This window comes from Pelophylax lessonae (genome assembly GCF_965119305.1).
Source record: "Pelophylax lessonae genome assembly, chromosome: 9".
NCBI lineage: Eukaryota > Metazoa > Chordata > Amphibia > Anura > Ranidae > Pelophylax > Pelophylax lessonae.
Genome location: NC_138776.1, coordinates 148,463,070 through 148,487,625, shown reverse-complemented (window position 1 = coordinate 148,487,625; position 24,556 = coordinate 148,463,070). Strand labels below are relative to the sequence as shown.

At 43.7% G+C, this 24,556-nt stretch overlaps 1 protein-coding gene across 1 annotated transcript; it reads left to right on the top strand.

Moving 5' to 3' along the window:
* Positions 1-464: 464 nt before the first annotated feature.
* Positions 465-20,937, top strand: NDUFB8 (NADH:ubiquinone oxidoreductase subunit B8). Its single transcript, XM_082267973.1, has 5 exons — positions 465-626; positions 4,032-4,158; positions 9,681-9,780; positions 15,310-15,465; positions 20,764-20,937. The coding sequence occupies exons 1-5, from the start codon at positions 509-511 to the stop codon at positions 20,857-20,859; spliced, it is 597 nt and encodes a 198-aa protein (XP_082124099.1). The 5' UTR covers positions 465-508; the 3' UTR covers positions 20,860-20,937.
* Positions 20,938-24,556: the final 3,619 nt, after the last annotated feature.

Below are 24,556 nucleotides of genomic sequence, written 5' to 3'. Positions count from 1 at the left end.
ACGACCGCCATTTTATTCTGCTAAATGAAATATATAGACTGGGGATTATAAGTAATTTTCTAGACACAAATACTGATTTTAACCTGTAAGCAACAAGTGTCAGAAAATGGCTTAGTCAGCAAGTGCTTAACCAATCATTTTTTGTTGTTGCTGTACAATTCTCCTGTACAGGGGGCGTGGCAGGAGGTGTGTCCTATGCCTTCATACTTTTGCTATTAGGTGTCTCTCATTCCTATCAGGAGAAGTTGGGAGACTTTTGAATTGTGTACATTTCATGTGATATTTGGAACACTCAGTAAAACAGCCGCCTATGTTTTCAGCACAGAGTGGGAATTCTATTTCCTATCTTTATTATGCTCTGTGTGGTGTAAAGCTCAGATCACTCAGTTTGTAGTCGTAGTGCGCACGCTGACGTGAATCATTTTGACCTCGCACGGCTCCCATACTCTACGTTCGGACGTGCTTCCTCAGCTGCGCATGCGCAGTGCTGGTGGCCGAACTAGTAGACATGGCGGCGTTCAGGGCCAGCTTGTTGGCTGCTATGGCCCGCAGCGCTTCCCGGGTACCCATCGCCGGGCGGAGGGTCGGACCTGGCTGGTTGGTGCCCTATGCCAGTGTGAGAGCAGGTGGGTGGAAATGTGAAGTGTGGACTGTCTGAGACCGGGGGAGTCTGGAGACCTTCATCTTGGTAGGAGTCACCTTCACCGTGTACATGACAGCCTATGGATCGCTGGATAGTCACCCCCACAGGAATCTCCGGGATATACAGGAGATAGATGGAAGGACTATATTACATGGGAGGTTTTGGTGCCATGCACATGGCATGTGTGTATTTTCTGCAGCTTCTTGCTGGAAGATCTGTAGAAAAGACTCATCATAGTACTTGCATTGCACTCATTCACATGGGCAGAACAAAATGCAGAGCATGTGCCAGCGTGCGTAGTCTGGGGCCACTTTCTCCTCCAGGTTCTGGCAGAGCCTCCTGATGATGCCCATGTACCAGCGTGCACTGTCTCGTTCTGGCAGAGTCCCCTGATGATGCCCATTTACCAGCGTGCACTGTCTCATTCTGGTTCTTGCAGAGCCTCCTGATGATGCCCATGTACCAGCGTGCGCTGTCTCATCCTGGTTCTTGCAGAGCCCCCTGATGATGCCCATGTACCAGCGTGCGCTGTCTCATTCTGGTTCTTGCAGAGCCTCCTGATGATGCCCATGTACCAGCGTGCGCTGTCTCATCCTGGTTCTTGCAGAGCCCCCTGATGATGCCCATGTACCAGCGTGCGCTGTCTCATCCTGGTTCTTGCAGAGCCCCCTGATGATGCCCATGTACCAGCGTGCGCTGTCTCATCCTGGTTCTTGCAGAGCCCCCTGATGATGCCCATGCGTCAGCAGTGACCGCTGTCTCTTCCTGGTTCTTGCAGAGCCCCCTGAAGATGCCCATGTGCCAGCGTGCATCATCAGGGGCCGCTGTCTCTAGCTGGTTCTTGAAGAGCCCCTTGATGATGCCCATGTGCCAGCGTGCATCATCAGGGGCTGCTGTCTCTAGCTTGTTCTTGCAGAGCCCCCTGATGATGCCCATGCGCCAGCGTGCATCATCAGGGGCCGCTGTCTCTAGCTTGTTCTTGCAGAGCCTCCTGATGATGCCCGTGTGCTGTCTCTTCCTGATTCTTGCAGAGCCCCCTGATGATGCCCATGCACCAGCGTGCATCATCAGGGGCTGCTGTCTCTAGCTGGTTGTTGAAGAGCCCCTTGATGATGCCCATGCACCAGTGTGCATCATCAGGGGCTGCTGTCTCTAGCTTGTTCTTGCAGAGCCTCCTGATGATGCCTGTGCGCTGTCTCTTCCTGATTCTTGCAGAGCCCCCTGATGATGCTCATGCGCTAGCCTGTGTCATCAGGGGTTGCTGTCTCTTCCTGGTTCTTGCGGAGCCTGCTGACGATGCCCATGCGCCAGCCTGCGTCATTGTCTCTTCCTGATTCTTGCAGAGCCCCCTGATGATGCACGCTGGCGCTATCTCTTCCTGGTTCTTGCAGCCACCCCTCAGTTGTGGTGTGGCGCATGAGCATCATAAAGGGGGCGCTGAAAGAACCAGAAAGAGGCAGTGGCCTCTGATGACATAAGTGGATGGTGGCACAGGACCGGGAGTATGGCGGCAGATTTGCAGTTTCCAGTTGAAAGCAAATGCAGTTATTTTCATATTAAAGTAGAACTATGGGCAATCTGTTTTCCTATTTTGAATAGAACAAGGGATGGTTATAACCCCCATCAGAATTTTTTTTCTCGCTTTGTCTTATTGCGGAGGTTTCCCTTCCCTCCCTGTTATGGATATAGCGGTGCAGATACCAATGCTTCCGAAACCGATACTTTAAAGTGAGATTTGCATCAATACAATGAATGGGCGCAAATCGCACTGCAAAGAATCGCATGTGATTTTCCCCAGCTGCACCTGTGTGTGTGTGTGTGTATAGAAATGGAAAAGGGCCATCTAGTGGACAATTTAAAAAATGCTAACTCCCAGTACATATCTGGCCACATGCAAAATAATCTATATAGGTGTCCGCTGATGATAGCAATTCACAGCCACTGAAGGAGATATTGAGGTGGCCTGCCTCCAAGCTGACATAACTTCTGCCCTATACCTACGGAGTCCTGGAATCTCTCCTCTAGCACCACTGATTTGCTATAATCAGCGGGACGGAACGCCTATGTAGATTATTTTGCATGTGGCCAGATATGTAGTTCTAACAATTTTTAAACTGCCCACTAGATGGCGCTTTTCTCTTTCTATACACACAGGAGCAGTGTAGCAAATTGCATGCAATCCTGAAAGAAATCGCACTTAATTCCTGTTCAAGCCGCATGCGGTTCTTTGTAGTGTGATTTGCGCCAATTTTTTTTTTTTGCATTGACGAAAATCGCAAAGTATCGGTATTCGATATCGGCGCATACTTGACCGAAAGTGTTGGTACTTGTACTCGCGGCTAAACTAGTATCGGTGCAACCCTACTTGCTGTCCCGTAGCCAGACAGGAAATTCCTTGAGGGCCACCAGAACTAGTAAACCCTTTGGAAGATTTCCCTTCTATTACTTTTCTGGGGACAACCCAAATTTTGTGATTTTTCTTTTTTTTTTTTTTTCCAGTGATAATGGTAAACAGGACCCCCCCCCCCCCCCCCCCGTGCCTAAGCATTTACCTGGCTCCTGCTACTGATCCAGCCTTGCCCCCCTCCCTTCTGCTTTCACAGGAGAAGCTGAGGGCAGTGAAGCCATGGGCTCCTGCTGCTGTCATTCAAACCCAAGTGAGGAGGGAGCGGGACATGGCTAATCACCGCTGTGTGCGTCTATAGACAGTCAAGTGTGAGCATGCATGGGTACCAACTTAGCAAGCAACTTGCTACAGGAGGCACCCAAAGGACGGAGGAGTGGGCATTGATAACTGGGGACTGCCAGAAGAGAAGGTAAGTGACCTTTCTGTGCAATATTATTGCACAGAGCAGGTAAGTATAACTTAAAAAAAAAAAAAAAGTATCACGTTAAATACTAAACAGATGCCACATTGCTACAACCTCCCTAATTTCCACAGCTCCAGGTTCCTTGGTGCTAAGGCAAAGCAGCCTCTGATAGACTCCAGTGTTATGTAATCCACAGGAAAAAATCAGCACTCTGGTATATCAGCACAAATGAATATCCTTTATTTAAAAATAGGGGTACAGCTGATAAACACCCCAATGCATTTCAGCCATCTAGCCTTAACCATTCCCCCATTTTTTATTAAAGGATATCAATTTGTGCTGATACTGTATATCCGATCAGAGTGCCAGCTTTTTCTTGTGGATTACACTTTAAGTACACTACTCTTCACTGTGCAAAGTGTAGACCCCAAAATCATTCAGTTACTAGAAGTGGTTACGACGGCATCAAAATGCTGCCATGATTTTGGTTGGGCTTGCCTTTTTTGTGATCAGATAGGCAGCATCTCTGTGAAAACACGAATACCTTTTGTTAATACTGGTTCTGCTTTTTCGTTCAGCTCATGATATCCCCCATCATCTCATGCCTGGACCCTATCCCAAAACAGCAGAAGAAAGGGCGGCTGCAGCTAAGAAATATAATTTGCCATTGGAGGACTACAAACCATACCCAGATGACGGAATGGGGTGAGCTTTAAAGTTGTGCGTTAAAGTCTTTATTGCTCAGAGAACATGTCCTGGTTTTAGCTAAGCTATTCCGGTCTCATGGTATTAACATCAAACGTGTGGGCATGGATACAGAGCCTAAATGACAGCCCAGTTCCTCCCTCCTCCTCCATGCCCAGTAACTAAAAAATAACACAGTGGGTGGGATGTCACATCTTGATTGATGGATGATTTTTTTTTTTTTCTTGGGAGGGTACATGTGATCAGCACAGGGCCAATCAGCACTGCCCAGACATGTTCAGACAGAGAATTAAGGGTCTTGATGCCTGATAGGACAATTGTAGTAGAAATGAAAACTCTACCTACAAACTACAGGCACTCACTCATACAAGTCACAGGATTGCTCTATTTGCTATATACAGCTGATGAGAAAAGGTATTTATCAGATTATATTTACTAAAATAATTGCATGTCCATGTTCTGTGTACTGTAGGAGACCAGATATAGTGAATACAGGATCTGGGTTTAGTAACACTTTTAAGGCTGGGTTCACACTGGATTGCGGAGCGGCTCGCAGCAGGAGGTCCGGTGCTTCCCATTCGCCATTTCAGGTCCCAATTCATCCAAACATTCGGACCTGAAAACAGACCAGAAGACGCACATGAATTTCCTGCAAACCGCTCCGCAGCTGTTCTGGAGGCTGGTCACAGTCTTCTGACATGCGAATTGGATCCGGAAACCGCATCCAATTCGCACCAGTGTGAACCCAGCCTAAAGCTGATTGGAAGGAAGGGACACGCCCTCATTCACACAGCACACAGGAACAGAGCTGAAGCTGTCAATCAGCTGGAGGTCCCTCTTCTGTCACCTTTTTTCTCTTGGTGTCAAGAAAACTTGTCAGAAGTGATTCAAACTGATAGCAGAGGAACGAAGCAGCAGACAGAAATGACATTTAGTGCACTTAATTGAGACACACTGTAGAGAGAGAGATGCTTTGTTCAAATTTCATGTTTGAGGTTTACAACAATTTTAAGGACAACACCTCTCAAATCACCTCCAAGGATACCTGACTACACACTGTTCTAGTGCTGTCACACATACACTGGATCTTCTTTTTTTATTGACAGCCTATACTATTGGTTTGTTTAGTCCCTCCTCAGCGTTCAATTGTACCCATAGCTAATATTTCCTTCTTTTTTTGGGTAGAATGGGTAAAAGTTGGAACATGTCAGGTTTTAGTGCTATCTATGTTCCATCTTTTCTGTATGTCCTAGTGACCATTGTCACCAAAACAGAAAGAGATGGTAAGCCAAACTTTTGGTGACACAGAAGAGGAGGTAGGGGGTATATCTTTCAATGGTGACACCTGTGGATTTCCTCTAAATTCTCTTGTTGAGCAGGAAGGGAAAATCTCCAACAGGGCAATTAAGTATGTGTAAAGCCAAAAGTTTTTCTAGGGCTTGTTCACACTATGAATATATAATAAGTGCAGCGCTAAAATGATATATACATACAATGAAGTATACATGTAGAGATGAAAAACATTTTTAAATGTTATATAACTGACAAGAGTGTATGGAAAAATCAATAAGAGAGTCCATAATTCCCAAAATAAGTGGAGAAGACTGGAAACCATGTATGAAGCCATAGTGCCCTGATTCCAATTATCATAAGTGAGATAGAACCCAACACCAGGGTTAGGGAATCTTCCATCAGGCTGTTTCATCACACATCTGGATATAATAGAAGCAACTGCAGGTAACGCATTGAGCATGTAGAGTGGTTACAGGCAGGAACAAACGACCTGACGCATTCCGTCATATGTGACCTATTCATTTATTGGTTTCCAGTCTTCTCCACTTATTTTGGGAATTATGGACTATTTTTTTTTCCCATACTCTTGTCAGTTATACAGAAGACATTTATAACTGTTTTTCATCTCTACATGTACACTTCATTGTGTGTGTGTATATATATCATTTTAGCGCTGCACTTTTATTATATATACGTGCACAATTTTTTTATGTCATTTGTAGTGCTGGCAGCTTGCGTCCAATTGTGTATATATAGCGCAGTGTTTTTTCACTTATCTATTCTTGTTCACACTATGTCTGCATAGATCCTCGCAGGCTCAACACAAAAGCACATAGAAAACAATTGATTTTTATGTGCCCTGTGCACATCATAAGGTGCAGCGAATAGGTTTGAAGGAAGTGACACTTCAGTAAAGTTAATTCCTTGGCACCAGCTTCTGCCAGTCTTTTAAGGGGTTCTGAAAGTTGATGGGTGGAGTTATGATCATATGACCACTGTAATTTGCTGTTGCAGCACTCGCATGATAAGGAGCTCTGCTCGCCGGCTCCTGATCATAAACCATGACCAAGATGTCGATGACAGAACAGTGGAGTTGGCTGACACACATAGGTGTACAGTCGGTCTTCAGGCCCACCTGCAATGCTGGCAGATATGTGCATTTCCCCAGCGGGAAGAAAAGGTTAATCATCAAGTAAAACATTGTTGTAACAATACACAGTGTACACCAATGCTCATGTGTTTTATTGTATGGGCTAGTGTGAACAAACCCTTGGTTTTAGATTGGAGAAGGGTTAAAACCCTCTATCAGGATTTCCCCCAGTCGTCTTCCAGGACAGCCCTTGAGAGATAGAGCTTCTCCCACCAGACAGGACGCACATTGCCATTAGCACTTTAAAGGGCGGTCCCTAGGCACCTCCGTCAGTTGTTTGTGTTTCCTCATTCTGGAAGAGACATGTTGCTGAGTTCCCCTCACCTTATTTCCTTGGAGCAACTTTTGGCCTCAGGTTCCCTTCCGCAGGTGTATGGAGTTTCCCGTCTCCCCGATGCCTGGCCAGGGAGAGGACAGTAATGGATGAGCATCGGCGGAATCGACAGTGGGGAACGCCTAGGCATCCTCGCTGCAACACGCCGAAAACTGGAAGACGCCGGGTGTAATTTATGGCGGATGTGAGGTCATCACTGCACGCCGGAGGTTGTGGTTCTGGCCTCCAGGTGCAGAGAGCAAGGGGAGGGCTTAAACAGTTTCTTAAAGGCGCGACAGCACCGGCTTAAGGCGCCAGCGAACCCGGGAGCAGAGGGACATCATAAGGAACTCAATGCTGGCAGGCCTTATGGTGGTGGAGAAACCAAGCCAATCTACGGGAGGGATTGCTGTTGGCTTTTCCAATCTCCCGCATACTGACTACAGATGTCAGCAACCGGGAATGGGGGGCCCATCTGGAGGGACAATGGGCGCAAGGAATCTGGACTCCGAGAGACCCAGCTCTTCCAACTGTAAGGAACTCAAGGCTGTAGCGAGAGGAATCTCAGCATTTCAAGATCAATTCAGGGGCCAGCATGTGCAAGTCAAATCGGACAGATCTGTAGCATACCTAAACAAGCAAGGAAGGACCAGGAGCCCTATCCTGATGAATATAGCACAGAAAATCTTTTCCTGGGCAGAAGAGATTTGGAATCCCTCTCTGCAATACATCTCAAAGGGATACAAAACAACGTAGCCGACTTTCTGAGCAGGCAGATAATCTCACAAGGGGATTGGTCTCTAGATCCAGTAGTTTCTACAGAGATGGCATCCAAATGGGGCCTTCCAGAGATCAACATGATTGCCAACAAGTCAAACACTACAGAGAGTTTTCTTGGTAAATCCAAGGGATCTTCCATTGGCAGTTGATGCGCTACAGACTGCATGAACTTTCAGTCTATGTTGCACTTTCCCGCCCCTATACTTCTGTCCTGAATTTTGACAGGACTTTTGGAATGAACATACATCTCTAATCCCGATTGTCCCATTTTAGCCTAAAAGGGCATGGTTTTCACTTCTACTATCTTTATCAGATCGACAACCCTGGATGTTACCCTCCAGTCGGAACCTACTATCTCAGGGCCCAATACTCCATACCAGGCCACCCATGCTAAACTTGGCAGCTTGGTATCTGAGTCAGAGATCCTAAAGTATTAAGGGTCTCTCAGAGTGATAAACTTTTGTTACAGAGCCATAAACCAGTTACGAGAGCTATTTACCAAAAAGTCTGGAGAAAGTTTATTCTTTGGTTGACAGTCAGGCAAAGAAGAGTCTGACTCTCCGATTCTAGAGTTTCTACAGGAAGGTATTGATAAGGCCCTGTCCTTAAGCACAATTAAGGTACAGATTGCAGCCCTATCCGTTTACTTACAGCATTCCCTACAGCAGGACTTCCTCATAAACAGATTCTGTAAAGCAGTTTCAAGATTGTCATAGGATTCCAACATGGAACTTGTCTATTGTATTAAAAGCAGTCATTAGAGAACCTTTTGAGCCGTTATCAGAGGCCTCCTTAAGGCTTATTACCCTCAAGACTGTTTTTCTCATTGCAATGACATCTGCTTGCAGGGTCAGCGAACTACAAGCTTTATCAATCCGAGAACCCTTCCTACAGATATTAGAGTATAGGGTTATTCTCAAGAACGATCAAGCATTTATTCCCAAGGTCGCCTCTACCTTTCATTGGAGTCAGGATATAGTACTACCCTCTTTCTGCAATATACCATCTAATAGCAAAGAGGAGAAGCTACATTTGTTAGATGTCAGAAGGTGTCTTTAGCTTATTTGGAGGCCACAAAGAACTTTACATCATCAGAGGCCCTATTTATCCTCTTCTCAGGAAAGAGTAAAGTGAGGCAAGCCTCAAAAAGGACTGTAGCTAGGTGGATAAAGATGGCCTTCTCAGAGGGATACAAGACTAAACTTAGACCCTTCCCAGGGCCTGAATGCACATTCCACCATAGCATTAGCCACATCTTGGGTAGAGGGAGTCGGTGCTACCCAGGAACAAATATGTAAAGCTGCTACGTGGTCAAGTATGTCAACGTTCATTCAACACTATTGATTTGGGTAGACAGGATCAAGCGTTTGGGAGGAAAGTCCTCCAAGCAGTGGTCCCTTTTTTCCGATCTTTCTGAGATACTGAATTTTCAATAGTTGTAAGCCATAATCAACGAAGAAAAAAAAAAAATAGCTTGCTGTGTGTGTGTGTGTGTGTGTGTGTGTGTGTGTGTGTGTGTGTGTGTGTAATATGAGTTTCACTTCTTGAATTGTATTACTCAAAGAAATTAACTTTTTGGTAATCTAATTTTTTTTAGATGCGCCTGTAAGTGGTTGAGGGATTGCTCTTACAAAAGTGCCTGCCACCTTTTCATGTGTGGGAAAATCGACAGATTCTTTAGGAGAAGTGGGCAGTTACTGTTGGGTTCTACACTTTGCTCTCTGTGCCTACATGCAAGAGGCCTCTGAATGGATGCATCACAAACACAACACTGTTCAATTGTGACAAGATTGTTAAAAAAGAAACTTTATGGAATATTTTTTTTTTTCATTTGAAGTGTGATAATTTTAGGCTATAACCTAATGTTCTAATGTTGATAATATAGTTTTGTGTGTGTTGTATCCTGTCACACACATTTGATGCTTTTATAATTTGGCAAAATGTCAAATGCATCCTTGTAAGGAGTATTCTTTTTGTATTTTTCAGTTATGGAGATTATCCAATGCTTCCTGAAAAGTCACAGGAAGAAAGAGATCCATGGTATACGTGGGACCATTCTGATTTTAGGAGAAATTGTGGAGAAACGGTAAGAAGTTGGTTATTAGATTTGATAAAGAAACATATTTTTTTCACAATGCCATAACGGCAAAAAAAGAAAAACTGTTCTATTGCAGCAGTTCGAGGCTAAGGAGACTTCCAACCTAGGCTAACTCATGCTGCTGTGTTAAAGGTTGATCCTCCTGCCCACAGATTTCTGCTATCACTATTTTGTCAGTATGTCTGGAAGTCACTCTAAAAAAACAGTATTAAAATTTGGGAGGATGGAGTAGACCAGCCAGAGATGGATGGTAATAGAACTGCCTGGGGACCTCAGGACACTTGAGCAGCTCTTAGGATATGTGCCGGTACCTGTTTTTTATGTACCTGGCAATCTGATTGGAGACCTGATCGGTTTGCAGTATAAGATAGGTGTGACATTTACACTACCGTTGAAAAGTTTGGGGTCACCCAGACAATTTCATTTTTTCCATGAAAACGCACACTTTTTTTTTTCATCAAATGCGTTACATAATGAATAGAAAATATAGTCAAGACATTGACGAGGTTAGAAATAATGATTTTTATTTGAAATAATAATTTTGTCCTTCAAACTTTTACTTTCATCAAAGAATTCTCAATTTGCAGCAATAACACCCTTGCAGACCTTTGGCATTCCAGCTGTCAAATTGTTGGGGTAATCTGAAGAAATTTCACCCCACACTTCCTAAAGCACCTCCCACAAGTTGAATTGGCTTGATGGGCATTTCTTACAGAGCAATATAGTGTTACAAAGAGTGAACCCATCATTCATCAGTTGGTTTTCCTGCACGTATCACCTTGGGAACACTTTTCTCTGGATAAAAAATACTTTATTTCAAATGTTTGATTCATTTGATTTTACACATATGGACATTTTGTTATTGTTCTCTTTTCATATTAGCGCACTTTTGTAACTTATTTCATATGTTACATATTCTTTTCCAATATAGTGTTACAGTAACACTATGGGGAAGGTGAAAAGGATTTTGTTTTCTTTTTCTTTACACACACTATGGTTCTAAGCAACCTTTTTTTCTGAATGAAAAGTACTCATTCAGTGTTTTTTTTTAGCTAATCACATGGTACAGATGGTACTGGGATTGGCCCTGTTTGTATCATGTGGTGCAGTTTCATTTTATTTTTTTTTAAATTTGTGTAGTGTTCTATATCTGTTTTATATATGCACAATTATTTGTTTCTCAAACTTTTTAATAACCAAGTATTCCCAGCAGACCCTGCCTGCGTTAAATGTCTCACGTAGCTATCTAGTTAGAGATGAGTCATTGCTCTGACTAATTCACTTGTGTTTTTGTGCATTTTAGTATTACCTATTAAAGAGGAAGTAAACCCTCCTCTGACACTTTTACCTATAGGTAAGCCTATGATAAGGCTTACCTATAGGTACTGTAAATATCTCCTAAACATGTACCGTTTAGGAGATATTTACCTTACATGCAGCCAGTGACGTCACTGGCGCATGCGCTCTGAAGGAACGGCCGCTGGTGCCATTTCTTCAGAGACCCGTGCCGTGACTGTCGGCTCCCGCGCGCGTGCGCGGGAGTGACGTCACCGCGGCTCCGGCCAATCAGATGGCCGGATGCCACGATCCCGGAAGATGGGCGACTGGACATGTCGCCCGTCATACAGGTAAGCGGGCTGCACGGCGGGGGCTCGTTCTAAGGTAAGTATTGCATAATGAGCTAGTATGCGATGCATACTAGCTCATTATGTGTGTCCCTTACAGGTTGCCAAAGAAAAAAAAAAAAAAAAGTTGTACGGGTTTACAACCTCTTTAAGTCTCTAAACAGGCTTTATATTAAAAAGCAAATTGAGAGCCTGAAAAATCAGTGTAACTGTGCCCAAATTTCTACCTGTTAGGTAAAAAAGAGAATGCAAACTATAAATAAGCCTTAAATATTATTTTTACCCGACCTAGAGACAAAGCACAAGATTGCTTTGAGGGTGGTTCCTTTTTTTAAAGTTTGTTTACCAGTTGAGGGCACTGGGCATGCTACACAGTGCCAAAAAAAGTCATCAAAGTACACAGGTTGAAAATGAAGTTGGGAATTGAGTACATACAGCAGCTGTCAAAAAAAGAACCGGCTGATTCAGGGCCAGTTCACACCAGAGCTCGGTGCAGGAAACCTGCATTCCTTGCACGTATCCTGCACCTCGTTCAAAACTCATTGAAATTGTGATCTGCAGCGGGTGTCAAGTTATTGTTACGCATTTGCCCGAACCTCCTCACATAGTACAGAAGTACCATGCGATTATGTTGCAGTAATTTCCAAAAGTAGTGCAAGTAGTTAAAAATGAATAGGCTGAAATCACACTGCACAGAACTGCATGTGAATCGCACAGGAATGCATAGTGTGCTCCTGTGGTGAACCAGCTCTATGTTTATCAACTCAATTTAAGCGGAGTTCCACCCAGTGAACGTTTTTTTTAATAAAAATACCCCCGGGACAGTCAGGGCTAGTGCATTCCACAATGGCTAGCCTCTGATCTGTCCCGGGTCTCACTTACCTGAAAGAAGAAATACTTACCTTTTGAAAATGTATTCTCCAGCGCTGCCATCTCAGGTGTGGGCAGCTTGAAGCCAGCGCGATCCTCTTCTGTGTCCTCTTCCGTCTTCTTCGGTCCCACGATGCACTGCACCGGCCCCGCCGTCACTTCCGGTGCCGCAGCGTCATCCCTGCACAGCTTCTGGGCATGCCCAGAAGCTGTTTTGCAAGGTATGACGGCGCCTGCACCTGAACTGACGTCGGGGTCGGTGCAGGCGCATTGATTCCTGGGAGCGATGACGTTCAGCTCCCAGGAATCATTGCATGCCAGGAAGTGACGAATCGCCGTGGCCGCCGAGGGGAGGAAGAGGAAGTAAGGCAAGTATATTTCTCTTAAACGAGGTAAGTAAAAAAAAAAAAAAAAAAAATTTGCGATTATCCATATGTTTTTCAGGTGACCCGGAGCGAGAAGATGGAGGCAAGTATAATTTTAGGGTGGAACTCCACTTTAAGACCTAAAATATAACGATACTTAGTAGCATTGTTACTTTGTATCTACTCTCTCCTTTGTGTCGATCAAAAGAGACAAACTTTGATCTGTAGTTGTCAGTTAAAGCAAAAAACAAATATGCAGTCCAGCGTTGTGCACAGGTAAGACAGGGTCACCCTGTATCTATGACCGTTAGTATAAAAGGGGCTGTGTTTGGAATGTATGCAAAACTTGGTGATACAATTTAACCACTTGGAGCTCTGTCTCAGGTTAATAACTAGGTGTTACATCATGCCACTTCTGCCCTTTCTCTTAGAAGGTACTCAGGCTCTTCTCCCACCCTTTCGCCACAAGGATTTGTTGCAGGATGGTCAATACCTGGGCTATCACCTATTTATCCCATACACTCACCCTGTCTTCCACATTCTACTCTGTGATTTCCATACAGTAGAATACCCTCATTTGTATCTGTTACAGAAACCAGGCGAAAGGGAGCCAATTCTAAACTGCAGACGATCATTCGCTCTGCCATAGGCCCACACATCCCTTAGGGTGAAGATGCGTCCCTTTCACCCAGAGCAGGATTCTGTTTTAACATCAGTCTACGCATCTGATTCTAGCTCCATTTTAGGCACCTAATGAGTGACCTACTTGACAAAAGCAGAATTTTCTGCATCTTTATCACTATTTCTTGGACAGATTATGGTCTTAACAGAGGCATCTTTGTCCAGGGCTCAGAAAAGCCTAGGATTTCTTTCTGCTCCCGTTTCCCAACCAGAGTCACTCTGATGTGCCAGTCTTAGAGGACACTAAATCAGAAGGGAATGAAGACGCTATTGAGGCAGTGTTGGAGGAAACTGTGGAAAATTTCTCTCCCTTGTATTGCCGCCACTTTGAAGAGGGAGCTTCATGCAACGTGCTTACTAACATTAAACATATTGTTGCCTCTGTTGGCAAAAGCCTTGACATTGTACAACTGGACTCTGCTACCTCTCACCATGCTTCTTTGGGCACAAAGAGACAAAAAATACTTCCAAAACATTCCAATGAACAGATAGAATGTGCAGGCTATGATGATTGGGTCACTCCCTAAAAAGGATTTTCACTCTCCCCAAAAATCTTTGCTGAAATCGGTCCAGTGGAAAAAGAGTTTGCAAGAAGTGGGTTATTCCTGTGGTCAGTCCTGCTGTCTGCACCCTAAACAAACATTTTACTGTACCTATTGAAGATGTTCCTTCTTTTAAAGACTCTGCTGATGGAGTCTTTTGGATGCCCTTAAGTAACTGAAATCTTCACATTCTAACACAGCAGTGCCTTAAACTGTGACGTAGCAGAGCTCCAGGCTCTGGAAGGATCCCAACGATATTGTCGGGATCCACCTGGCTGCTTAATTGCCTGGCTTCACCTCTGTGTCTGGCTAAGAGTCAGGGCCAGCTACACCCGTCCACTCCCAAGCTCAACACTCTAGTACAGGGGTGCATACCCTTTTGACCTTCCTGGGCCACATTGGAAAAAGAGGAATTGTCTTGGGCCACACAGAAAAAATTGTAACAATAAGGATAGCTGATAAGTCGTTCTTCCTGCAGCACCCAGCGGATAGGTGTGGCCACCAGGCCATTCACTAGGACAGCTCACTGGACAGCCGCACCAATTCGGGGCTCTCAGCACAGCAAGTGATAACCTTTGGTGATTTCTGCTGGACACAGACAAAGTGCACCCAGAAATAACTACTGCAGGTAATGGCGGGCCATGTAGAGAGTCACGAATAGGTGCAGCTGCGAGCGAACTGCCATTATAGTGAATGGTGCTGGCAAGTGCGCCCACCCGCTGAGTCCCAAGAGCAACTGCTTCTACAATTTCGCACCAGCCCTAATCGCCTGTGTGAATGTAGCATATGCATGTGCTGTTAGGGGGAGGGGGGAGCAATTGAAATAATGCAACACCCCCCTAGATGTAGCTATGCAGCTTTTACTTACCTGGCACCCCTGTTTTCCCTGCTTCCAGTGCTGTTGCAAACATGGCAACCCCAGCGTTCTTCTGGATGTGCATTTGCCTGGCTTGTCAATGTAGGCTGCTGCGACTACTATTTTTGCATGGCACCCGCAGCGTTGCTACATACAGGCATGGGCTGGACTTGTCTCTGTCGGCCACTGTGGCTGCTATGCTTGCGCAGCACCCCCAGTGTCTCCCCAGACAGGCCTGGGCCGCATGCTAAGCTCTCTGGGACTGCGGGTTGCACACCCCTGCTCTAGTGAGTGCTGGAGGAGCAGAGAGCAGTGACTGACAGTCACTACCCTTCGCTCCTAGCAGACCAAGAACTGAGTGATCAGCGGTTATGTGAACACTCAATTCTCTGCCTTCGAGTCAATGTGGGGTAGCTGTAAATTCTGCATAATACTGATGCTGCTGCAGAGGTGAGTATGTTTATTTTTTTTAATAAACCCATACTACTCCTTTTTAAATTCTTGGTAAACTGATGTAAAACTTTCTACTGCTAATACACTGGTATATAATTTTGTGTATTTTTTTTTTTTTTTTATAGCTGCACTGGGACTTTGATAAGTACCTCCGGCATCGAGTTGATACTTCACCAACCCCTGAACCATTTGATTGGATGCTTAAAGTGTTCCTTGGGTTCTTCGCCTTTATGGCACTTATGTTCTACCTTGGAGAAAAGTTTCCATCTTATGCTCCAGTTGTAAGTTTTGCAAATTTTTTACATTGTTCAATCTGCTGTTTGGAGATATTGTATTCGGTGATTTGATGTATGCAGGGTAAACCAAAACTATTGGAGCCACCCAATATTTAAAATGAAAAGCTGCTAGTCTGTAAATGCCTTCAGACCCATGCAGTCCATGCCTGCTGCCGCCACCAAATCCCTGGAACATTCTGGCAAAGGTCCAGCAATTCTAATCTTTTGTTCTACATTTGCAAAAAAATATACTAGTGTAAAGAAAACCTACATTGAGGCTTTTGAAATTTTATAAAATGCATAGTTACTACAATACAATTATTTTTATAATGGTTATCCTTTAAGATACCAGTAATCAAGAGATGACCTGTTTAGCTCAGATGATTATTTTATGTATGGCCAGCTATGGTCAGTGGTAATTGGTGAATGCTGTTGTTTCCCGCCAATAAGTTAGTGCTGACCTCTGCTCCCCTCCACTTGGCATAAATGTTTAATGTTAGCAAAGTTGCTGTCCTCTAAAGTCTATGGACAGCTTAAAGCCAGGTTAAAATCTCTGCAATGCTATATAGTATACAAATGAAGGGGCTTCTTTAATGTAACACACATTACCATGCAACATGACATGTGACGCTGCACCAAACCAGAAAGGTGTGAGTGGGGGTTTTAGTGTTTTCTACCACAACAGTAATGCTAGTGGGTATTTGCCAACTCAAAGGATTTCTGTTTTTCCGGGACTTCAGCTTTATTCTCATATCGTAGTTTTCTTTTCACTGATTTTAGATCAAAACATTGTGTGATATTTTAGGTTGACTTTAAAGCAGAGCTAAACTCTCTCAGTTGGGTTTCTCCATACGTTCTGCGATTGTCCCACAATTTGTAACCTATTGGTCAGCGGTATTTTTGGAGATTTAATCTTAGGTTGCAGCTGTCCTTGCCTTTTATCACTAGAGCTAGCCTTTTTAGATATTCATGGCAATGCCCAATTGTCATGAAATGGGCCTCACGACTGGCTGACGGGCTGGGTAATCTAGATCCAGTTGTTGCCTCACTCTGGCCAGCGAGCGCGTGCAGACCTCAGCTCCGCGCTAGGTCGGCCGTGACATAGCCCCACCAGATGGGGCCTGGCCTGCGAGATAAATGCCTCGCGAGGTCGCATATGACCAGGTCTCGGCCCGAGTCGCAGTGGCTGACAGCCCCCCATTTCGATCACAGAGGTGGATCTGTTGGCGTTTCGGCTCAACAGAAAGGTGCAGAGGTTTGTGGTTCGGCCACGGGATCCTCTGGCAGATGCCACAGATGCACTGGTGGCCCTGTGGGGTCATTATTGTCTGATTTACGCCTTCCCACCTCTCAAGCTTCTACACAGGATTGAGGCAGAATGGATTTCGGTCATCTTAGTGGCTCCCGACTGGCCTCGCCGGGCTTGGTATGCCTACCTGGTGCCGCTGGTCGCCAACGTTCCTTGGAAGCTTCCTTTTGAGGAGAATCTGCTGTACCAAGGACCTATCTTGCTTTATAGTTGCTGTCTTTGACGGCTTGGGTGTTGAACGCCAGGAGCTGAAGGATAGAGGTTTATCTGAATCGGTGATTCCTATGCTGTTAAAAGCTAGGAAATCTACTTCTAGGAAGATCTACCATTGTACTTGGAAGACGTACAGTGTGTGGTGTGAGTCTCTTGAGGTTCATCCTCACTCCTTCTCGGTGGCTCGGATCTTGACTTTCCTTCAATGGGGGTTTGAACAGAAATTGGCCTTGAGGGTGTCGGGAAATGGCGGCGTTATCCTGTCATTTACCTTACCTGGTGATTCAGAGATAAGGTGGTTCTTCGCCCCTCTGTCGTTCCTCTCAAAGGTTGTCTCTGATTTTTATTTGAATGAAGTAGGGCTGGGCGATATGGCTGAAAACTGTATCACGATATCAGTGTTTCATATCGGTCGATATCGATAATTATTGATATTTTTTATTACCCATTTAAAATAAAGACCCTAGGGTGAGAATGCGGGCATGGTGCAGGAGAATGCAGGGTACTGGCATGGTGCAGGAGAATGCAGGGCACTGGCATGGTGCAGGAGAATGCAGGGCACTGGCATGGTGCAGGAGAATGCAGGGCACTGGCATGGTGCAGGAGAATGCAGGGTACTGGCATGGTACAAGAGGATCCGGGGTTGTGGGCATACTACAGGAGATGCAGTGCTGTGGGCATGGTACAGGTAGACCATGCCCGCAGCACTGCATCCCTTGTAGTGTGCCCGCAGCCCTTCATAATGGCAGGTAGTGAAGCTGTTTCACTTACCTGTTCCAGAGGTGCCTTCATTTTAAAAATGGTGCCGCCCGGCGCCGACACGTCATTGCGCACGCGCCGCCACCGCTCGTATAATTTCGGCTATTTCCGGCCTCTCCCGAGCGGCGGCGGCGCATGCGCGATGACATGTATGCGACGGACGGCGCCATTTTTAAAGCTTAAACCCGTCGGAGCAGACTTTTCGTTTTATCGTTCAATTTTGTTTATTGCTATCGATGACGAGACTATCGCGATACATATCGGTATCGTTTTATCGCCCAGCCCTAGAATGAAGACATTGTGTTGCCTTTCCTGTGTCCCAGGCCTAAACATCTGAAGGAAATGGCCTTGCGTACTTTGGATGTGATCCGGGCAATTAGGGTGTACCTGGCAGCTATGGAGTCTTTCAGGAAGTCAGACTCACTATTTGTACTCACAGATGGGCCTTGGAAAGGGTTGTCCGCTTCCTCTGCGACCATTTCTAGATGGATCAGACACGGTGATTCAGGCCTATTCCATCAAGGGTCAGGTTCCTCCTTTCCCTCCTCCTTTCCCTGTTAAGGCACGCTCTGCTCCGGCGCTTAGTACCTCCTGGGCCTTCCATCAGGCATCAGTGATGCAGGTTTGCAAGGCAGCCACCTGGTCGTCGGTGCACACTTTCACAAAGTTTTATAAAGTGGATGTGTTGGCATCTGCGGATGCTTCTTTTGGCAAGATTTTGCAGGCTGCTGTTTAGAGGACCTGATCCTCTTTGAGGGTGTATTGTTTTTTTCTGTTGGGCTCCAGTTGTTTTGGTTGAGCTCCTGGTGCCCGATTGGCTACTGTTTATCCTTGGGAATTTGTATGCTGTTCCCACCCCTCATGTTGAAAACTGCTTTGGAATGTCCCAATGGTTATGAAGATCAGGAGCTGTGAACGAAAGAGAAAATGGGATTTTTGTCTTAGTGTACAATCCATTTCTCTGATGTTCACTGATGGACACAGCACCCTCTTTGAAGTTGTAATTTTTCTGACACTAATAACTAAACTGAGTACCTATAGCAGGGAGTATACCCCCTGGGACTGCCCATAGGTGTAGCCAGATTCTTTTTCTGCCTAGTGCTTTCCTCCTGTAGGGGGCAGTATGACCCAATGGTTATGAAATGAAGATCAGGTACTGTGTCCGTCAATGAACATCAGATAATGGATTTTTCGGGAAGCCAAAAATCCAATTTTTTTTCAAAGATGGATTGGAGATTGTTTTTTTATTATTATTATTTCAGGTACTTGTATAGCGATGTCAATTTACGCAGCGCTTTACTATTACATTGTACATTCAGCATCAGTCCCTGCCCTCAAGGAGCTTACAATCTAATGTCCCTAACTCACATACATGCACAGTAGGGCCAATTTTTTTTTTATACAGGATCCAATTAACCTACCAGCATGTCTTTGGAGTGTGGGAGGAAACCGGAGTACCCGGAGGAAACCTAGCAGGCACAGGGAGAACATGCAAACTCCAAGCAGGTAGTGTCGTGGTTGGGATTCGAACCAGCGACCCGCTTGCTGCTAGGTGACAGTGCTAACCACTACACCACTTTTAGTATTAAAAATTACCTAAATGGCGTATATAGATTCAATTTAGGTCCCCTTTAAAGAGCAAAGCTTCAATTTATCCTTTTTTTTTAATTATTATTTATTTTTTTGCATGTAGACCTAAAACTATTGATTTCAGGTCAGATAGGATAAGTGTAGACGGGATTGTGGTAAACTTGCTGCTGCCTGAACTACACTGCATATGAGCACCACAAACCAGAAACGATATTTATTTCATTTTTAATATTCAAAGCAAACTTGCCCATCCTTTCATGTCTGCATGCTTTTTTTGGCTGACAAATCACATTGAAAGACACTCCCCTGCATCTCTGCCCATTGCAATCTTGATTAAGGGCAGATGATTGATGTAGCATTTACTTCCTGGAATCCATCTGCACTTAGCTAAGGCAATCATGCAAAAGAGTGTGCTTGGCTGAGAACCCTCCCTTCCCGAAAGACATTTGCCAAAACCAGGAAGTAACTGCAGAAATGTAAAAACGACGTTTAAATCAAGTAAATATGAAAAACGTTCTATTTACTAATGCTAGCGGCAAAAGGAATAAAAATGATTGAGATAGTGAAGATTCACTTTTAACCACTTGTTGAGTTGTTGAAGCCAGCAGCTCTAAGGCTAGATTGATACTTATATTGTAAACTCGTGTTTTTTTTTATTTTAATGTTTTCACACTACTTGCATTGGGCAGCCCATTCATTTAAATGGGCTGCCCTACATGTGACAAACACTCATGTACCTTTTTTTAGATGTTGAGCTTCACTTGTTTTGTTTTCTTTAACTGCGCATTTGTCGCGTGTCTACTTGCTGCGTTTGGAGTGTCATTAACAATGAATGGCATTGCAAGTGCAATGTGCATTCTGGAACGCATGCTTTTGTGCACGTTTTCCAGAATGCTCAGGTGTGAAATCGGCCTCAGAGTAGCTAAGAGCCACTATGCCCTAGGCTTCATTTTTCTAATTCTTTCTAAAACGGTAATAAACCCTTAAAAACAAAACCAAAAAAGAAAAACAAGCCGAGCCCCCGGGTGGGTAATTCCTTATTGTGCGAGGATGCACTGCTATTTTTAAACATGTTGCCTGTAGATAGGCAACTATAGGCTGTCATTGGAGAACCATGGTGGCTACCATTGCTAAGCTCTTTTCTTGAAAATGCTAGCTGTCATCCTGAACCCTTTGTCTTAGTATTGTTAATCATTGCGCTGGAAAAAGAAAACATGCTGAAATGGCTTTCTGACACTTGTTCTAGATCTGTAGAAAAGCTGAGTGGGTCAGCATACAGTCACATGTTAAGGCGGAAGGCCGCAGTGTCGGCTCCCTCATTGCTTAGAACTGGTTTACATTAAAAGTCTTCTAACTTAAACTGTTATGTAAAATGGTATCTTATCATTTCTCATTTTAAAAACTAAACTGATTGTCATTTTGTCCCATTTTAGGCTCCCAAACAATATCCATACAACAACCTGTACTTGGAGTATGGTGGAGATCCTTCTAAAGCACCTCCTGAAGCCAAAAATTATGGATTCAAATAGATTGGTGGAATCTAATTTCTGCTGTATGCCTGATCTTATTAATACAATAAAGTGGCACTCTAACAAGTATTTATTAAATATATATGAATGTCTGTATTCTTATGGCATTGGGGAATGTGCGGCATAGTAAAACATGAAAAGACAACAGTTCAGTCAGTCAAGTCAGTATACAAGAGATGACTGTAATGGGTTGTGCATGGACTTCATCATTTTAGAGGATTTACTCACCTGCTTGGTATTATCAGGAGGTTATTTGAAGTGTGCGTGTGTGTATGTGTATATGTATGTATGTGTGTATGTATGTGTGTATGTATGTATGTATATGTATATATATATATATATATATATATATATATATATATATATGTGTGTATGTGTATATATATATATGTGTGTGTGTGTGTGTGTATGTGTGTATATATATATATATATATATGTGTGTGTGTATGTGTGTGTATATATATATATATATATATATATATATATATATATATATATATATATATATATATATATGTGTGTGTGTGTGTGTATGGTCAAAATGTAAAATCATATATTTCCACGAATGTATATTTCAAATATTTCTAGCCTACTCCTATTAATCAGAACGATCTTGAAATTTGTAAATTTACTTTGACTTCTTTGAAATCTGTGACATGAGTAGGAACTGCTGTGTCACACATTTTACAGAGCTTGCATTCTGAACTACAGAGGTGCTGAGAAGAGAAGTTTCAGGAGGCGGAGTTAAGGGAATCACTGCTTGTAAGACCGCAAGGCATCGTGGGATATTTAGTCCTTAGAAAGTAAATAGGGAAAAAGCTGCAAAGCATGCATGGATTTGTGAAAAATTATAGCCAGCAGACAGGCAGCACTCACAACATGAAATGGGATTTCTGGATTGGATTGACAAATACTGATTGTATTGCGATGCTGCTGATCTAAATCAGTGGTCTCCAAACTGTGGCCCAAGGGCCAGACGTGGCCCTTTGCTAACCTTTACCTGGCCATTGGGGCACTAATCCTCCTAATGATATGGGGTACTATTCTTCCCACTGACACCAAAATTAGGGCACTATTTCTTCCACTGACACCAACGATAGGCTACTTATTCTCCTACTAAAGGGTACTACACCTTTTTCTCCTCCCACTGACCACCAACCCTGAGGCCATATTTATTCTTACTGATGCTGGGCATGGGACATTTTCTACCCCAGTTGGCCACAGTCAGGCCCTCCTAAAGTCAAGGACAGTAAACTGACCCTTTTAAAAAGTTGTGAGATCCCAGTTATAATTGATAGTGCATATTGTGACCATAGATATGTATCAAGAAACACCTCAAAATCGAACTGTGTGGGTTGTACCTTGGAAGAATATACATCTATGATGAAAAATGCACAAAAAACTTAAATTATTTCTGGGGTGGTATAATAGGATATACCTTGGGGAATATAGGAGGTAGTTGAGTTTTAGTAAGCATAGCTAGTAAGTGTTCGTGTTCTCTCCCTCCTCAAAGTACTGTTGTTTTAAGAAGAAACGTTTATTCTTAGCCAAAGTGTAATGCCTATTGTTGTGAGAGGGATTGTGATGTTATCTGAGCTATTGGCAATATAGTTAGCTTCTGTCCTTTGTACCTCTGTTAATAGAAAGTTTTCCCAGGACTTTGAGTTTTGATCTAAATAATATATTTCATAAACTGCCCTCTAAGCTATGCCTTGGATGCATTCCACAGTACTTCCAGCTCAGCCGTACCCACATTGTGCTCAGAAAATGCAGTCAACGAGTCCACGATTGGGTCAGGGGTCTAGGAATATTGATAGCCAAAAAGGATGAAGCTTCTAAGATGACTTTCTAGTATTGTCAGGGACCAAAAATTATTTTCCAAAATGGGGAGTGGTTCGAGATGCTCCTAGCCTCATGGTTCAGGGAATGATGCTAGGTTATCATGACTGAGAAACTCAGATCAATCCTGGAGAGCCCTCTGTGGGAGGCAGGGTAGCAAGTACTTGCATACATAAATTAGGACATTCTATTGTACACACAACCTGAAGACTGAGCTCTTGGAGTAATCGTGCAAAAGTAGTAGGGCATTTAGTCAAAGAGGGCATAGTAGTAGTAGGGCCCACTGTCCTTGACAATGTGTAAAAAAAAAAAAAATGTTATTCTCCTACCGCTAAGAGCAGCGGGTCAGGGAAAGGAGACATATAATTTGCCAGGGTCCTCAGGATTTTAGCCGACAATGGTGTAGGAATATACATACCCGCTATAATACATTTAAACCCATAAAGCGAACATAATAAGACAAAACTTCCATCGGGATCAATAGGCACGTTTGTAGGGGAGAATGGAGTCCCTTTCCAGTATAAGGACACTGGCTGCTCTGGAGTATGATGAAAAATGAGTAATGAGTGAAATTGGTGACCAAATAGACGTAGGAAGAATTGGGTTGTGTTTCCAAAGGTAAAGTGTGTTTAGTGCAGGCATAGAACAGAAGAGTCCTGGCGTTTGACAGTTTTGAGGACTGCCAATCGTTTAACTGGATTACTCATTCCTCTAACATACAGTGGGGATCGAAAGTTTGGGCACCCCAGGTAAAAATTTGTATTAATGTGCATGAAGAAGCCAAGGCAAGATGGAAAAATCTCCAAAAAGCATCAAATTACAGATTAGACATTCTTATAATATGTCACCAAAAGTTAGATTTTATTTCCATCATTGACACTTTCAAAATTACAGAAAACAAAAAATGGTGTCTGCCAAAGTTTGGGCACCCTGCAGAATTTATAGCATGCACTGCCCCCTTTGCAAGGCTGAGACCTGCCAGTGTCATGGATTGTTCTCAATCATCCTCTGGGAAGATCAGGTGACCAATCTCAAAGGTTTTAAATGCCCAGACTCCTCTGACCTTGTCCCAACAATCAGCACCATGGGATCTTCTAAGCAGTTGTATAGAACACTGAAAATAGTTGACGCTCACAAAGCTGGAGAAGGCTATAAGAAGATAGCAAAGCGTTTTCAGATGTCAATATCCTCTGTTTGGAATGTAATTAAGAAATGGCAGTCATCAGGAACAGTGGAAGTTAAAGCAAGATCTGGAAGACCAAGAAAAATATCAGACAGAACAGCTCGCAGGATTGTGAGAAAAAAAATTCAAAACCCACGTTTGACTGCACGATTACTCCAGAAAGATCTGGCAGATGCTGGAGTTGTGGTACACTATTCCACTATAAAGAGATACTTGTACAAATATGGTCTTCATGGTAGAGTCATCAGAAGAAAACCTCTTCTATGTCCTCACCACAAAAATCAGCGTTTGAACTTTGCAAATGAACATATAGACATGCCTGATGCATTTTGGAAACAAGTTCTGTGCACCAATGAGGTTAAAATTGAACTTTTTGGCAGGAATGAGCAAAGGTACGTTTGGAGAAGAAGAGGCACAGAATTTAATGAAAAGAACCTCCGTCCAACTGTTAAGCATGGGGGTGGATCAATCATGCTTTGGGGTTGTATTGCAGCCAGTGGCACAGGGAACATTTCACGAGTAGTAGGAAAAATGGATTCAATAAAATTTCAGCAAATTTTGGAAGATTAACTTGATGCCATCTGTGAAAAAGCTGAAGTTAAAGAGAGGATGGCTTCTACAAATGGATAATGATCCTAAACACACCTCGAAATCCACAGGGGATTACATTGAGGC